Raw genomic sequence first — 18,232 nt, forward strand, 5'->3', positions numbered from 1 at the left:
CCTTTACGATATATACATAGCACCTTTCCCCAAGGGTGTGGAGTCATTCCCTTTTTCTTAATATGTTCACTTATTTGCTGAATCTTTGACACGTTGTTTCAGAAACTTAAACTCATACCACTTTTAATGACACACTAACTGCAGCTCAAAACCTTGTTTCCAGTTTTTCATTATTGTGAGAACATTAGACAAAATCTGGGTTTAAGAATAAACTTAAGTTAATTATTTTATTTTCCCCTTAAGTCTAATTATGGTATTAATTTTCAATGTACTTAGAATCACTTGTTTTCTTTTATTCTATTTTGCTTTATTCATCACGTCTTCTATTTATTTTTCAGCTGGTAATAGGTAACACAGTCAAAACTATACAAATAAATGTACTCATTTCTCCATTTTTTTCTACCCATTCCCACCCACCTCTTTTAGGAGAGCAGTGTCCCTGGTTTCTGATTTATTCTTCTTGTGTTTCTTTTTCATCAAATGGACAGATACACGTATGTTTTATCATTTTTACACAAAAAATAGCATGCTGTAGATTGCTTGCTTTAAATTTAACAACATCTCCTGCATATTTCTTCATATTGACTTACAATATCTTTGCTGTTTTTTTCACTGTTGCAAAATACTCAATTGCATTGATTTTCCATAGAGTTACCTTCAGTGGACCTAGAATGAGATGGTGGTGATAAATGTACTAAATGCCACTGATTTGATACCTCAAATGGTTAAAATGGTCAATTTCATGTTAAGCATATTATACTACAGTTTCTAAAAATTTAAAGGGAAAGCAAGGAGTAATTTCTACAGAAATCACAGCATAGTCATAAAATAATAATAAGGTACGATTAATAAGTTAATAGATGGGGAATACAGTAACAAAATATATATTTAATCAAAAGGGAGAGATAGAAAAGAGAATAATTATGAAAATGATGTTTCAAATAGAAAACATATAGTAATATGGAAAATATAAATTCAAATGTATCATTATTGCCTTCGATATTATTAGATTAAATGCTCCAGAAATATGATAATTGTTTATCTACATAAAAAGATCAAAATCCACCTTTACACCATTAACAGTGGACACCTCACGGATATAAGGATATAGAAAAGTTTAGAGTAAAATGATGGAAAAGAAATATTATGTACACAGTAGCCTCAAGAAACCTGCATCTTAACCATCTATACTGTACTACTAGATGTAGATATAGACATCAAGTATCTATATTACTGTCGGAATAATTAGATGAGATGTTCGTGTAGGACCCATGCCAGAGATAAGAGAAATATCTCCTAATCATAAATGCAGTGCTGTGCTGTTAAATGTATTTTTAAAATTTCTTTCTGTTTGTTTTTTTAACACGCCTTTCTTATAGGACTTGCCCATGTACTTTGTAATTATTCTTCTCATAGCTGATTTCAGTCTACCCACATGATGTCATTGAATGTGAGTTGGAAAGACAGGCACACAATCAGCTTAAAGCCAATGAAAGCCAGCCTCAGCGCACCACTGCAATATTGTGATGCCAAATTGGCGTGTCCTCAATAACATACTATAAACAGTACATAAACACAAACTGACATATGACATAGGAAAAAAGATAAATCCACATTTGTAATTGTGACAAGTTTTGCATAGGATTTTGCACATATCTTATAGGAGATAAACAAGCAAAAACATTAATTAGGGGTAAAGAATTATTACCAATCCAAGTAGCAAACTAGACCTAGTTGACATATTCACAGCACTACATATGACAGCAGAATGCATGTTCTATTGAGGTTATATGGCGATGTCGGCCACGCAATAATCTTAGGAGAAATAGCTCGCTGTGCTCATGACTGCAATCTGAAGATTTAGTGATTGTCACTTGAAGAAGTTAGCCCTATTGACAAACACATGTAGGGCCTGTTTTATGTCTCTGTTCCTCAGGCTATAGATGAAGGGATTCAGCATGGGTGTAACTACTGTGTACATGACTGAAGCAATTATGTCCTTGGAGTCCCACGATGAGGAGAAAAAGTAAATGCTTGCGAGTGTCCCATAGTATAAAGATACCACAAAGAGATGGGAGCCACAGGTAGAGAAGGCTTTCAAGAGTCTCTTCGTTGTGGGGACCCTCACGATGATAGTCCCTATACAGATATATGACCCTAAGACACCACCCAAAGGCAGGATGAATAATATTCCTCCCTCAGTGAAGAGGACCAGCTCATTGAGTGAGATGTCCGAGCAGCTCAGCTTCAGGAGCACAGTGAGCTCACAGAAAAAGTGATTGATGGTACTGTCAGTGCAGAAGGACAGTTGGACCAAGAGGAGGGTGTGCAAGAGGGCACGGACAAAGGAGATAACCCAGGAGCCAGCTACCAGCGTCACACACAGCTCCTCCCTCATGATGGTGGGGTAGTGTAGAGGGTGACAGACGGCCACGTACCTGTCATACGCCATCACCGCTAGAAGGAGATTGTCAAAAGCACCAAAAACTATGAAAAAATACAACTGAAAAATGCACCCTACATAGGGGATGGATTGGTCCTGAGTCAGCATGCCCATGAGCATCCTAGGGACGGTGACAGATGAAACAGAAACATCAGAGAAGGCCAAGTGGCTGAGGAAGAAGTACATGGGCGTGTGCAGGCGAGCGTCCAGCCTGATGAGCAGGATGAGGAGCAGGTTCCCCAGCACCGTGGTCAGGTACATGCCCAGGAACAGGACGAAGAACACGCCCTGCTGCTTGGGCCTGATGGGGAGGCCCCGCAGGAGGAAGTGGGACACGCTGCTCTGGTTCTCAGGCCTCATGCTGCCCTTGTTCTTCCAGGGATGGAGGAGGTTTGGGAATCTCAGGAACCTAGAAAAGATGACCAGGACCATCACATCTCGTATTGTCCTGCTCTGGGAAAACCATGAACGTGTAAGTCCACTCCTTTTAATTCCTCATTCCTGCGGACACAGGCACCTTTGCTCCATCCCAGTCTGGCTCCAGGAAAACATCGCACCCTAATCCGCCAGCAAGACGTCATGGTGCAGAAGCAAGAGGGCATTCAGAGTTTCCTTCAGCCATTATTTATGGACCATCGAGTCTGTGTCGGGGCCTCTACAAGGACGGAGATGCAGCCGTGAACAAGAAAGACAAGGTCCCCACCCTCTGTGCGTGTAGAAAATGATGAGCATAGAGAGATCATTTCTGCCCAGGCCAGAGCCAAACCGTAATAGTTAGTTCACTGCAGCAGAAATAGTGGATGAGCCTCGGCAAAATGGTACCAGTTGTTTCTGCCTTAAAGTAACACGTGAGACCCCAGTGCTGAGGCTGCATTAGCGAGTTGTCACACTCCTGTGAAGCTGCCAGGTCCCACTGACCTACAGCTGTAAACTCACGGACACTCTAGAAATGGGGGGCCAGTTAAAGCCTCTTGAAGCCAGAATAGCACCCAAATCAGAATAGTCCTCAAACTGTCTTTCCTAATAATGCTGAGCTTTTGGTGAACAATTGGGTCTGGGCTAGAACTTTACCTACATTTTCAAACTAAATGCAAACATCAGCCTTACATTCCCAGATTTTGAAACCTCTTCACAGGTGCACTAAGAATTGGTGTTCTTTCACCTATTTTAGTATTAAGTTATAGAAACAGAAATGATAAAAATTCCATATGCATAAAACACTACAATAGGGGACAGAATGGCACACACACACACACACACACACACACACACACACACACGTATATCTCTATCTATAATATATGTGATATATAATATATGTAAATTGATAGATATGTATTATCATTTTCTGTAGATTAAATGTTACCACGTATTAGCTACTCCAGGGGTTCAGTCTAGTATGTTTGTGTGATCCGAGCCCATATTCTCAAACAACACCCAGGAAACCTCCCTTCTGTTGGTTAGGGGAGCCAAGCATGATACATTATTTCAGAGTTGCGAGAACCCAAAGTTGTCCAACATTTTCTTAGTCCCCTGCCTGGATAATTTCATTCCTTCATATTTATAAACTTTAAAACTGAAAGAAATTCTCAAATGCATTAACTTCTACTTATGCAAGAAATATTTACCAAGCGCCCTGTAAGATTCACAAGGCAAATGCAGTTCTTTCTGTTTATACATGTGGAAACTGAGGCCAAAGAGTTAAGTAACTTTCTCAAGTTCTCACCGTTATTTGATGGCGATTCGGTCCAATAACTTCACACAGCATGAAGCTTGGAGTTTTCTTGTAGTTGTCGTTTTCTGTCTTTCTTTCTTTCTTTTTGTGGGGACATTTAATTAAAGTAAAGGGTTGCAAAATTCTGAATGACTCCTTCACACTCAGGTACGTGAAAGTGATAGCAGATCTGTTTCAGGAAACAAGGAGTTGCTTAGAGTTTAGTTATCTCAGCCAATGGTGCCCCAGAAGGAGGGCCCTTAAGGAAATATTGAGGTCATGGATGCATATCAGATGCCCCAAAACACACATGCACACCCAGCCACACTCACTGCACCAACAACACACTCCCTCCCACACCTCATGCACGTGGTAACGCACCTACAGGAACATCCACATAGACAACAGTAAACACTGCTGAGCTGAGGTGTGAGCCCTTCTGAGCTCGGTTCCTTGGTGAGGTCGGGCCTCTTCTCCTCCAGTAGCGAGACAACAGTCTCATCCCGATGCTCAGCTCTCATCGCTCAGCTGTGATGCAGAAATTTATGATCATGGGTGTGAGTCAGGAGTCCCTAATCACACGCTAGGAGGCTGGTAACTTGGTCTCCACGCACTGAAACTGGACCCAGATTGGATGTAACTCAGGAAATAGTCAGGCTGTGAGTCAGATACGTAGTACACACACATACGTGCAGCCATCAAATGATATGTACACAGCATACAGTACACACACACACACACACACACACAGTCACGAGCACAGAGTCTCATACACCACCCACAGGCCCACAGGCAGATCCATCACCAAGTGCAGATTTCCAGCTCCTCTGACCTGGACTCATCGTGGGTGAGTTCAGACACCTGCTCCAGGCTGCTGCCCAGCTCCTCAGCTTCTCTTCAGGAGACTCAGTACCAGATGAAAAGAACTATTTGTCATACTCGTATTTCTAACAGATTTTCGTGTTCCTTAGCCAGCTCCAGGGAAGTGAGTCTAAAGACAACACTTAATTACTAATGAGAGGACTGAAACTAAGTCCCCAGGCTTCTGGCTAATTTCTTGCTGTCCTTTGGGGAGCTGCGTGTCCTAGAGCCAGAGGTTCTGGGGTCCGAGGGGATGGTGTCCCTGATGCCAGCCGTGACCTGGACGCCTGTGTTCTTTGGCATTGTTCCAGCTGGGACAAAGGACTTTTCAACTTTTTATTTTGAAATGATTCTAAAGATATAGTTGAGTTGCAAACATGACATGAAGACTTCCTGCACAGGCTTCACCCAGATTCCCTAATGGTTAACGTTATACTGTTTACCTTCTGTATGCTTGTACATATGTACATATGTAACTCAGGCTTAGATTTTTGGCAGGTATACTGTAGTGCATATCATCAGAAGGCATGACATCAATGTTTCCAACGACTAGTGTTTTTATCCTTGATCAATTGGCCAGGTGGTGTCTGCCAGGTTCTCTACTGTAAGGTACTATTTTAACCTTGAAATTAATAGGTATCATTTGGGTAGGTATTTTGAGACTATACAAAGGTAACTTTTTTCTTACTAAAATTTCACCCACTATATTTAACATCCCCTTGTGATTCTTCTGTGACAAAGTTATCGCAAATGTAGAGGACAAATGCTGATTTTCTAATTCTAACATTTCTTCTATTAATACATTTATTAGTTACATTCTCCTGTAAGAAGGATCTTTCCCTTAATCCCCACTCATTTGTTTTTAATTGATTTATATCGTTATGGATTCATTGATTCCTATTTATTCTCTGAGTTATAATCCATTACCATTGTTGTTCATTTTGAAATGTTAGGTGTATTCATTGCTTTAAACGCTTCTAAACGATGCCAGAGAACCCAACTAGGAAATATATATAAAAGAAACACGGGGAGTAAAAGCTAGAAACTAGGAAACTAAAGGAACAACTACCCATAGGAGTAGGGTCAGGAGTGAGTAGAAAGAATGGGGGATGGGAACAGTATGTTGATATATAACATAGATTTCAATGTATTTATACTTTCTAAACCCCATAAGTTCACATCATAGAATTCTTTCCAGCCTCTCCTTTACGATATATACATAGCACCTTTCCCCAAGGGTGTGGAGTCATTCCCTTTTTCTTAATATGTTCACTTATTTGCTGAATCTTTGACACGTTGTTTCAGAAACTTAAACTCATACCACTTTTAATGACACACTAACTGCAGCTCAAAACCTTGTTTCCAGTTTTTCATTATTGTGAGAACATTAGACAAAATCTGGGTTTAAGAATAAACTTAAGTTAATTATTTTATTTTCCCCTTAAGTCTAATTATGGTATTAATTTTCAATGTACTTAGAATCACTTGTTTTCTTTTATTCTATTTTGCTTTATTCATCACATCTTCTATTTATTTTTCAGCTGGTAATAGGTAACACAGTCAAAACTATACAAATAAATGTACTCATCTCTCCATTTTTTTCTACCCATTCCCACCCACCTCTTTTAGGAGAGCAGTGTCCCTAGTTTCTGATTTATTCTTCTTGTGTTTCTTTTTCATCAAATGGACACATACACATATGTTTTATCATTTGTACACAAAAAATAGCATGCTGTAGATTGCTTGTTTTAAATTTAACAACATCTCCTGCATATTTCTTCATATTGACTTACAATATCTTTGCTGTTTTTTTCACTGTTGCAAAATACTCAATTGCATTGATTTTCCATAGAGTTTCCTTCAGGGGAACTAGAATGAGATGGTGGTGATAAATGTACTAAATACCACTGAATTGATACCTCAAATGGTTAAAATGGTCAATTTCATGTTAAGCATATTATACTACAGTTTCTAAAAATTTAAAGGGAAAGCAAGGAGTAATTTCTACAGAAATCACAGAATAGTCATAAAATAATAATAAGGTATGATTAATAAGTTAATAGATGGGGAATACAATAACAAAATATATATGTAATGAAAAGGGAGAGATAGAAAAGAGAATAATTATGAAAATGATGTTTCAAATAGAAAACATATAGTAATATGGAAAATATAAATTCAAATATATCATGATAGCATTTGATATTATTAGATTAAATTCTCCAGAAATATGATAATTGTTTATCTACATAAAAAGATCAAAATTACCTTTACACTATTAACAGTGGATACCTCACGGATATAAGGATATAGAAAAGTTTAGAGTAAAATGATGGAAAAGAAATATTATGTACACAGTAGCCTCAAGAAACCTGCATCCTAACTATCTATACTGTACTACTAGATGTAGATATAGACATCAAGTATCTATATTACTGTCGGAATAATTAGATGAGCTGTTCGTGTAGGACCCATGCCAGAGATAAGAGAAATATCTCCTAATTATAAATGCAGTGCTGTGCTGTTAAATGTATTTTTTAAGTTTCTTTCTGGTTGTTTTTTTAACACGCCTTTCTTATAGGCCTTGCCCATGTACTTTGTAATTATTCTTATCATGGATGATTTCAGTCTACCCACATGATGTCATTGAACGTGAGTTGGGAAGAGCAACACACAATCAGCTTAAAGCCAATGAAAGCCATCCTCAGCGCACCACTGCAATATTGTGATGCCAAATTGGCGTGTCCTCAATAAAATACTATAAACAGTACATAAACAAAAACTGACATGACAAAGGAAAAAAGATAAATCCACATTTGTAATTGTGACAAGTTTTGCATAGGATTTTGCACATATCTTATAGGAGATAAACAAGCAAAAACATTAATTAGGGGTAAAGAATTATTACCAATCCAAGTAGCAAACTAGGCCAAGTTGACATATTCACAGCACTACATTAGACAGCAGAATGCATGTTGTATTGAAGTTATATGGAGATGTCGGCCACGCAATAATCTTAGGAGAGAGAGTTCGCTGTGCTCATGACTGCAATCTGAAGATTTAGTGATTGTCACTTGAAGAAGTTAGCCCTATTGACAAACACATGTAGGGCCTGTTTTATGTCTCTGTTCCTCAGGCTATAGATGAAGGGATTCAGCATGGGTGTAACTGTTGTGTACATGACTGAAGCAATTATGTCCTTGGAGTCCCATGATGAGGAGAAAAAGTAAACGCTTGCAAGTGTCCCATAGTATAAAGATACCACAAAGAGATGTGAGCCACAGGTAGAAAAGGCTTTCAAGAGTCTCTTCGTGGTGGGAACCCTCAGGATAATAGTCCCTATACAGATATATGAGCCTAAGACACCACCCAAAGGCAGGGTGAAAAATATTCCTCCCTCAGTGAAGAGGACCAATTCATTGAGTGAGATGTCCGAGCAGCTCAGCTTCAGGAGCACAGTGAGGTCACAGAAAAAGTGATTGATGGTATTGTCAGTGCAGAAGGACAGTCGGACCAAGAGAAGGGTGTGCAAGAGGGCATGGACAAAGGAGACAAGCCAGGAGCCAGCCACCAGCGTCACACACAGCTCCTCCCTCATGATGGTGGGGTAGTGTAGAGGGTGACAGACGGCCACGTACCTGTCATACGCCATCACCGCTAGAAGGAGATTGTCAAAAGTACCAAAAACTATGAAAAAATACAACTGAAAAATGCACCCTGCATAGGGGATGGATTGGTCCTGAGTCAGCATGCCCATGAGCATCCTAGGGACGGTGACAGATGAAACAGAAACATCAGAGAAGGCCAAGTGGCTGAGGAAGAAGTACATGGGCGTGTGCAGGCGAGCGTCCAGCCTGATGAGCAGGATGAGGAGCAGGTTCCCCAGCACCGTGGTCAGGTACATGCCCAGGAACAGGACGAAGAACACGCCCTGATGCTCAGGCCGGATGGGGAGCCCCCGCAGGAGGAAGTGGGACACGCTGCTCTGGTTCTCAGGCCTCATGTTGTCCTTGTTCTGCCAGGGATGGAGGAGGTCTGGGAATCTCAGGAACCTAGAAAAGATGACCAGGACCGTGGTATCTCGTATTGTCCTGCTCTGGGAAAACCATGAACGTGTAAGTCCACTCCTTTTAATTCCTCATTCCTGCGGACACAGGCACCTTTGCTCCATCCCAGTCTGGCTCCAGGAAAACATCGCACCCTAATCCGCCAGCAAGACGTCATGGTGCAGAAGCAAGAGGGCGTTTAGAGTTTCCTTCAGCCATTATTTATGGACCATCGAGTCTGTGTCGGGGCCTCTACAAGGACGGAGGTGCAGCCGTGAACAAGAAAGGCAAGGTCCCCGCCCTCTGTGCGTGTAGAAAATGATGAGCATAGAGAGATCATTTCTGCCCAGGCCAGAGCCAAACCGTAATAGTTCACTGCGGCAGAAATAGTGGATGAGCCTCGGCAAACTGGTACCAGTTGTTTCTGCCTTAAAGTAACACGTGAGACCCCAGTGCTGAGGCTGCGTTAGCGAGTTGTCACACTCCTGTGAAGCTGCCGGGTCCCGCTGACCTACAGCTGTAAACTCACGGACACTCTAGAAATGGGGGGCCAGTTAAAGCCTCTTGAAGTCTGAATAGCACCCAAATCAGAATAGTCCTCAAACTGTCTTTCCTAATAATGCTGAGCTTTTGGTGGACAATTGGGTCTGGGCTAGAACTTTACCTACATATTCAAACTAAATGCAAACATCAGCCTTACATTCCCAGACTTTGAAACCTCTTCACAGGTGCACTAAGAATTTGTGTTCTTTACCTATTATAGTTTTAAGTTATAGAAACAGAAATGATAAAAATTCCATATGCATAAAACACTACAGTAGGGGACAGAATGGCACACACACACATACACACACACACGTGTATCTCTATCTATAATATATGTGATATATAATATATATAAATTGATAGACAGGTATTATCATTTTCTGTAGATTAAAAGTTACCACGTATTAGCTACTCCATAGGGTTCAGTCTGTATGTCTGTGTGATCCGAGCCCATGTTCTGAATCACTACACATGAAACCTCCCTTCTGTTGGTTAGGGGAGCCAAGCACGATGCATTATTTCAGAGTTGTGAGAACCCAAAGTTGTCCAAAATTTTCTTAGTCCCTTGCCTAGATAATTTCATTCTTCATATTTATAAACTTTAAAACTGAAAAAAATTCTCAAATGCATTATCTTCTATTTATACAAGAAATATTTACCAAGGCCTTTTGTAATATTCACAAGGAAAATGTAATTCTTTCCATTTTATACATGTGGAAACTGAGGCCAAGAGTTAAGTAACTTCCTCAAGTTCTCACCGCTATTTGATGGAGATTCAGCCCAATAACTTCACACAGCATGATGCATGGAGTTTTGTTGCTGATGTCGTTTTCTACCTCTCTTTTTTTTGTGGGGATGTTTAATGAAAGTAAAGAGTTACAAAATTTCTGAATGACTCCTTCACACTCAGGTACATGAAAGTGATAGCAGATCTGTTTCAGGAAACAGGGAGTTGCTTAGAGTTTAGTTATCTCAGCCAATGGTGCCCCAGAAGGAGAGCCCTTAAGGAAATATTTGAGATCATGGATGCAAATCAGATGCCCCAAAACACACATGCACACCCAGCCACACTCACTGCACCAACAGCACAAGCCTCCCGTTACTGAGAAGTGCCTTTTGATCCGTCCCCTTCCCAGGGAAGACAGTCAGCGTGGGGCAGTGAAGCCTGTTCTGTCACAGGCAGTCACTAAAGCACCACCCACACCTCATGCACGTGGTAACGTACCCACGGGAACATACACACAGGCAACAGCAAACAATACACATTCCTGCTCACACGCGTGTGTCACTCACAGACACACCTCGCACGTGCACCTGCACACACTGCTGAGCTGAGGTGTGAGCCCTTCTGAGCTGGGTTCCTTGGTGAGGTCGGGCCTCTTCTCCTCCAGCAGTGATACAATACTCTCATCCTGATGCTCAGCTCTCATCGCTCAGCTGTGATGCAGAAATTTATGATCATGGGTGTGACTCAGGAGTCCCTAATCACACGCCAGGAGGTTGGTAACTTGGTCTCCACGCACTGAAACTGGACCCAGATTGGATGTAACTCAGGAAAAGGGTCAGGCTGTGAGTCAGATACGTAGTACACACACACATACATGCAGCCATCAATGACATGTACACAAGCATACAGTACACACACACACACACACACACACACACACACTCACGAGCACAGAGTCTCATACACCACCCACAAGCCCACAGGCAGATCCATCACCAAGGGCAGATTTCCAGCTCCTCTGATCTGTACTCATCGTCAGTGAGTTCAGACACCTGCTCCGGGCTGCTGCCCAGCTCCTCAGCTTCTCTTCAGGAGACTCAGTATCCAGACAAATAAAACAACTATCTGTGGCCCTAGTGCTTCTAGCAGACTTTCGTGTTCCTTAACCAGCTCCAGGGAAGTGAGTCTAAAGACAACACTTAATTACTAATGAGAGGACTGAAACTAAGTCCCCAGGCTTCTGGCTAATTTCTTGCTGTCCTTTGGGGAGCTGCGTGTCCTAGAGCCAGAGGTCTGGGGTCCCAGGGGATGGTGTCCCTGATGCCAGCCATGACCTGGACGCCTGTGTTCTTTGGCATTGTTCCAGCTGGGACGAAGGATTTTTCAACTTTTTATTTTGAAATGATTCTAAAGATATAATTGAGTTGCAAACATGACATGAAGAATTCCTGCACAGGCTTCACCCAGATTCCCTAATGGTTAACATTATACTGTTTACCTTCTGTATATTTGTACATATGTACATATATATAACTCAGGCTTAGATTTTTGGCAGGTATACTGTAGTGCATATCATCAGAAGGCATGACATCAATGTCTCCAACTACTAGTGTTTTTATCCTTGATCAATTGGCCAGGTGGTGTCTGCCAGGTTCTCTACTGTAAAGTTACTATTTTAACCTTGAAATTAATAGGTATCATTTGGGTAGGTATTTTGAGACTATACAAATGTAACTTTTTTCCTATTAAAATTTCACCCACTATATTTAACATCCCCTTGTGATTCTTCTGTGACAAAGTTATCGCAAATGTGGACGACAAATGCTGATTTTCTAATTCTAACATTTCTTCTATTAATACATTTATTAGTTACATTCTCCTGTAAGAAGGATCTTTCCCTTATTCCCCACTCATTTTTAATTGATTTATATCATTATGGACTCATAGATTCTTATTTATTCTCTGAGTTATAATCCATTACCGTTGTTATTCATTTTGAAATGTTAGGTGTATTCATTGCTTACAAGGTTTCTAAATGATGTCAGAGAACCAAGTAGGAAATATATATAAAAGAAACACAAAAAGTAAAAGCGAGAAATTAAGAAACTAAAGGAATGACTAACCATAGGAGGTGGGTCAGGAGTGAGTAGAAAGAATGGGGGATGGGAACAGTATGTTGATATATAACATAGAATTCAATGTATTTATACGTTTTAAACCCCATAAGTTCACACCATAGAGTTCTTTCCAGCCTCTCCTTTACCATGTACATAGCACCTTTCCCCAAGGGTGTAGAGTCATTCCCTTTTCCTTAATATGTTTACTTATTTGCTGAATTTTTGAACAGGTTATTTCAGAATCTTAAACTCATACCACTTTTTTTTTTTAAGATTTTATTGGGGAAGGGGAACAGGACTTTATTGGGGAACAGTGTGTACTTCCAGGACTTTTTTCCAAGTCAAGTTGTCCTTTCAGTCTTAGTTGTGGAGGGCGCAGCTCAGCTCCAGGTCCAGTTGCCATGCTAGTTGCAGGGGACGCTGCCCACCATCCCTTGTGGGAGTCGAACTGGCAACCTCGTGGTTGAGAGGACACGTTCCAAACAAATGAGCCATCTGGGAGCTCAGCGGCAGCTCAGCTCAAGGTGCCGTGTTCAATTTTAGTTGTAGGAGGCACTACCCACCATCCCTTGTGGGACTCGAGGAATATAACTGGCAACCTTGTGGTTGAGAGCCCACTGGCCCATGTGGGAATTGAACCAGCAGCCTTCGGAGTTAGGAGCATGGAGCTCTAACCGCCTGAGCCACCGGGCCGAGCAAAATTCATACACTTTTACTAACACACTAATTGTAGCTCAAAATTTTGTGTCCAGTTTTTCCATTATTGTGAGAGCATGTAGACAACAATCTGGGTTTAAGAATAAACTTAAGTTAGTTATTTTATTTTCCCCTTAAGTCTAATTATGGTATTAATTTTCAATGTACTTAGAATCACTTGTTTTCTTTTATTCTATTTTGCTTTATTCATCACATCTTCTATTTATTTTTTAGCTGGTAATAGGTAACACAGTCAAAACTATACAAATAAATGTACTCATTTCTCCATTTTTTTCTACCCATTCCTACACACCTCTTTCAGGAGAGCAGTGTCACTAGTTTCTGATTTATCCTTCTTGTGTTTCTTTTTCATCAAATGGATAGATACACGTATGTTTTATCATTTTTACACAAAAAATAGCATTCTGTAGATTGCTTGTTTTAAATTTAACATCTCCTGCATATCCCTCCATATTGACTCATAGATATCTTTGCTGTTTTTTTCACTGTTGCAAAATACTCAATTGCATTGATTTTCCATAGAGTTTCCTTCAGTGGACCTAGAATGAGATGGAGGTGATAAATGTACTAAATGCCACTGAATTGATACCTCAAATGGTTAAAATGGTCAATTTCATGTTATGCATATTATACTAGTTTTTAAAAATTTAAAGGGAAAGCAGGAAGTAATTTCTACAGAAAGCACAGAATAGTCATAAAATAATAATAATATATGATTAATAAGTTAATAGATGGGGAATACAATAACAAAATATATATTTAATCAAAAGGGAGAGATAGAAAAGAGAATAATTATGAAAATGATGTTTCAAATAGAAAACATATAGTAATATGGAAAATATAAATTCAAATGTATCATTATTGCCTTCGATATTATTAGATTAAATGCTCCAGATATATAATAATTGTTTATCTACATAAAAAGATCAAAATCCACCTTTACACCATTAACAGTGGACACCTCACGGATATAAGGATATAGAAAAGTTTAGAGTAAAATGATGGAAAAGAAATATTATGTACACAGTAGCCTCAAGAAACCTGCATCCTAACCATCTATACTGTAGTACTAGATGTAGATATAGACATCAAGTATCTATATTACTGTCGGAATAATTAGATGAGATGTTCGTGTAGGACCCATGCCAGAGATAAGAGAAATGTCTCCTAATTATAAATGCAGTGCTGTGCTGTTAAATGTATTTTTTAAGTTTCTTTCTGGTTGTTTTTTTTAACAAGCCTTTCTTGTAGGCCTTGCCCATGTACTTTGTAATTATTCTTCTCATAGCTGATTTCAGTCTACCCACATGATGTCATTGAATGTGAGTTGGAAAGACAGGCACACAATCAGCTTAAAGCCAATGAAAGCCAGCCTCAGCGCACCACTGCAATATTGTGATGCCAAATTGGCGTGTCCTCAATAACATACTATAAACAGTACATAAGCAAAAACTGACATATGACAAAGGAGAAAAAGACAAATCCACATTTATAATTGTGACATGTTTTGCATAGGATTTTGCACATATCTTATAGGAGATAAACAAGCAAAAACATTAATTAGGGGTAAAGAATTATTACCAATCCAAGTAGCAAACTAGGCCTAGTTGACATATTCACAGCACTACATATGACAGCAGAATGCATGTTCTATTGAAGTTATATGGAGATGTCGGCCACGCAATAATCTTAGGAGAGAGAGCTCGCTGTGCTCACGACTGCAATCTGAAGATTTAGTGATTGTCACTTGAAGAAGTTAGCCCTATTGACAAACACAACTAGGGCCTGTTTTATGTCTCTGTTCCTCAGGCTATAGATGAAGGGATTCAGCATGGGTGTAACTGTTGTGTACATGACTGAAGTAATTATGTCCTTGGAGTCCCACGATGAGGAGAAAAAGTAAACACTTGCGAGTGTCCCATAGTATAAAGATATCACAAAGAGATGGGAGCCACAGGTAGAAAAGGCTTTCAAGAGTTTCTTCATGGTGGGAACCCTCAGGATAATAGTCCCTATACAGATATATGAGCCTAATATACCACCCAAAGGCAGGGTGAAATATATTCCTCCCTCAGTGAAGAGGACCAGCTCATTGAGTGAGATGTCCGAGCAGCTCAGCTTCAGGAGCACAGTGAGCTCACATAAAAAGTGGTTGATGGTATTGTCAGTGCAGAAGGACAGTCGGACCAAGAGAAGGGTGTGCAAGAGGGCATGGACAAAGGCGACAAGCCAGGAGCCAGCCACCAGCGTCACACACAGCTTCTCCCTCATGATGGTGGGGTAGTGTAGAGGGTGACAGACGGCCACATACCTGTCATACGCCATCACCGCTAGAAGGAGATTGTCAAAAGCAGCATAAAATATGAAAAAATGCAACTGAAAAATGCACCCTGCATAGGGGATGGATTGGTCCTGAGTCAGCATGTTCACAAGCATCTTAGGGACGGTGACAGATGAGAAGCAGATGTCAGAGAAGGCCAAGTGGCTGAGGAAGAAGTACATGGGCGTGTGCAGGCGAGCGTCCAGCCTGATGAGCAGGATGAGGAGAAGGTTCCCCAGCACCGTGGTCAGGTACATGCCCAGGAACAGGACGAAGAACACGCCCTGATGCTCAGGCCGGATGGGGAGCCCCCGCAGGAGGAAGTGGGACACGCTGCTCTGGTTCTCAGGCCTCATGCTGCCCTTGGTCTGCCAGGGATGGAGGAGGTTTGGGAATCTCAGGAACCTAGAAAAGATGACCAGGACCATCACATCTCGTATTGTCCTGCTCTGGGAAAACCATGAACGTGTAAGTCCACTCCTGTTAATTCCTCATTCCTGTGGACACAGGCACCTTTGCTCCATCCCAGTCTGGCTCCAGGAAAACATAGCACCCTAATCTACCAACAAGATGTCATGGTGCAGAAGCAAGAGGGCGTTCAGAGTTTCCTTCAGCCATTATTTATGGACCATCGAGTCTGTGTCGGGGCCTCTACAAGGACGGAGGTGCAGCCGTGAACAAGAAAGACAAGGTCCCTGACCTCTGTGCATTAGAAAATGATGAGCATAGAGAGATCATTTCTGCCCAGGCCAGAGCCAAACCGTATTAGTTCACTGTGGCAGAAATAGTGGATGAGCCTCGGCAAACTGGTACCAGTTGTTTCTGCCTTAAAGAAACACGTGAGACCCCAGTGCTGAGGCTGCGTTAGCGAGTTGTCACACTCCTGTGAAGCTGCCGGGTCCCGCTGACCTACAGCTGTAAACTCACGGACACTCTAGAAATGGGGGGCCAGTTAAAGCCTCTTGAAGCCAGAATAGCGCTCAAATCAGAATAGTCCTCAAACTGTCTTTCTTAATAATGCTGAGTATTTTACTGATTATACTGTGTGCCGGGCGCTATGCTAAGGCTTTTTACACATTGCCTAATTAAATCCACACATCAGCCAGTGCATTCCCAGATAAAATCTTCACAGCTGCACTAAGAATAAATGTTCTGTCGCCTATTTTAGCTGTTAGGAAAAAGAAATGAGTATGATATAAATTCCACATACATAATATATAAACTATATGTATTGCCATTTTCTGTAGGTTAAAAATGATCAAATATTCATTCAGCACAGGGAATAGAGTCAATAATACCATGATAACTTTGTATGGTGACAGATGGTTACTAGACTAATTGTGGTGATAGGTATACAAATGTTTACTCACCTTATTTTATATACCTGAAACTAATATAGTACGTTAACTATGATTAAAAATAAATTTAAAGGGAAAAATTATCAAATATTGACGGCTTCATGCAGTTCAGTCTACTATGTCTGCATAATCAGAGTCCATGCTGTTAACTGTTACACATGGAAGCCCACCCCCATCATTGGTTAGGGAGGCCGGATACCTCGTGTTACTTTAGGGCTGCAAGTAATTTAAAATTGTCTTAGTTTCTTGCCCAGATAATTCTCTTCATTTATGTTCACTTGTTTTCCAATTTACAAAAGACCCTTACATTCATTATCATTTATTCAAAATATATATATTTATTGAGGGCCTGTAAGTTTTAAGAGGCAAGTGTCATTCCTTCCACTTTATAGATTGAAAACTGAGGCCAAGGAGTTAAGTGACTTTTCCAAGGCCTTGTCGCCGTTTGGTCGGTGTTCTGCACTCTAACTTCACACAGCATGACACCTGATGAGTCTTTGCCTGGGGTGTTAAGTGAAAGTGAAGGGTTAAAAACTCTGAGTGACTCAGTCATACTCAGTCATGAAAATCATACCAGATCCATTTCAAAGACAGGGAGTTGCTTGGAGCTTTGGTTATGTCAGCCAGTGGTGCTCCGGAAGAATGGTACTGAAGGAAATAGTTGAGGTTATGGGGGCAAATTAGAAGCCCCAGACAGAGAGACAGACAGACACACACACACATACATTGCTGATTTGAGGATTTTAGTCGTGTTTCCAATCCCCATTCTAAAGGAAGGCTACCCAGTATGTGGCTCAGCTCACAAACACTGATATACATATAAGTCATAAATAACACACAAGGTAAGACGTACACAATTTGCAGTAATGTATCACCCACAAACACACATTGCACATCAACACACTGACACATGACACATCTGGTAAACACTCAGCTCACCACATATGCATAACTCAAACCTTATACACACACATTACCGAAAACACTCAAGGCCACACATAATTCAATAATCTTACAAGAAACACATACCAACAACACACATGCACACCCAGCCACACTCACTGCACCAAGAGCACACACCCTCCCATTACTGAGAGGTGCCTTCTGATCCGTCCCCTTCCCAGGGAAGACAGTCAGCGTGGGGCAGTGAAGCCTGTTCTGTCACAGGCAGTCACTAAACCACCACCCACACCTCATGCACGTGGTAATGTACCCACGGTAACATACACACAGGCAACAGCAAACAATACACATTCCTGCTCTCACACACGCATGTGTCACTCACTGACACAGCTCCCACGTGCACTAGCACTCACTGCTGAGCTGAGGTGTGAGCCCTTCTGAGCTCGGTTCCTTGGTGAGGTCGGGCCTCTTCTCCTCCAG

The 18,232-nt window shown here is 41.0% G+C and overlaps 3 protein-coding genes across 3 annotated transcripts; all 3 read right to left on the reverse strand.

Moving 5' to 3' along the window:
* Positions 1-332: 332 nt before the first annotated feature.
* On the reverse strand, positions 333-4,798 carry LOC109447138 (olfactory receptor 1J4-like). The gene is made up of 3 exons (XM_074331589.2): positions 4,539-4,798; positions 4,170-4,347; positions 333-2,852 (listed from the first exon to the last, which is right to left on the reverse strand). The coding sequence occupies exon 3, from the start codon at positions 2,801-2,803 to the stop codon at positions 1,871-1,873; it is 933 nt and encodes a 310-aa protein (XP_074187690.2). The 5' UTR covers positions 2,804-2,852; positions 4,170-4,347; positions 4,539-4,798; the 3' UTR covers positions 333-1,870.
* Positions 4,799-8,039: 3,241 nt separating this feature from the next.
* Positions 8,040-9,021, reverse strand: LOC141571367 (olfactory receptor 1J4-like). The gene has a single exon (XM_074331588.2). The coding sequence runs from the start codon at positions 9,019-9,021 to the stop codon at positions 8,089-8,091; it is 933 nt and encodes a 310-aa protein (XP_074187689.2). The 3' UTR covers positions 8,040-8,088.
* A 5,719-nt stretch (positions 9,022-14,740) lies between these two features.
* On the reverse strand, positions 14,741-16,060 carry LOC141571366 (olfactory receptor 1J4-like). The gene has a single exon (XM_074331587.2). It carries the CDS (start codon positions 15,917-15,919, stop codon positions 14,915-14,917), a length of 1,005 nt encoding a protein of 334 aa, XP_074187688.2. The 5' UTR covers positions 15,920-16,060; the 3' UTR covers positions 14,741-14,914.
* Between the last annotated feature and the right edge of the window lie 2,172 nt (positions 16,061-18,232).

Source organism: Rhinolophus sinicus, chromosome 16, assembly GCF_057876585.1.
Source record: "Rhinolophus sinicus isolate RSI-liver-muscle chromosome 16, RSI-T2T, whole genome shotgun sequence".
Lineage (NCBI taxonomy): Eukaryota > Metazoa > Chordata > Mammalia > Chiroptera > Rhinolophidae > Rhinolophus > Rhinolophus sinicus.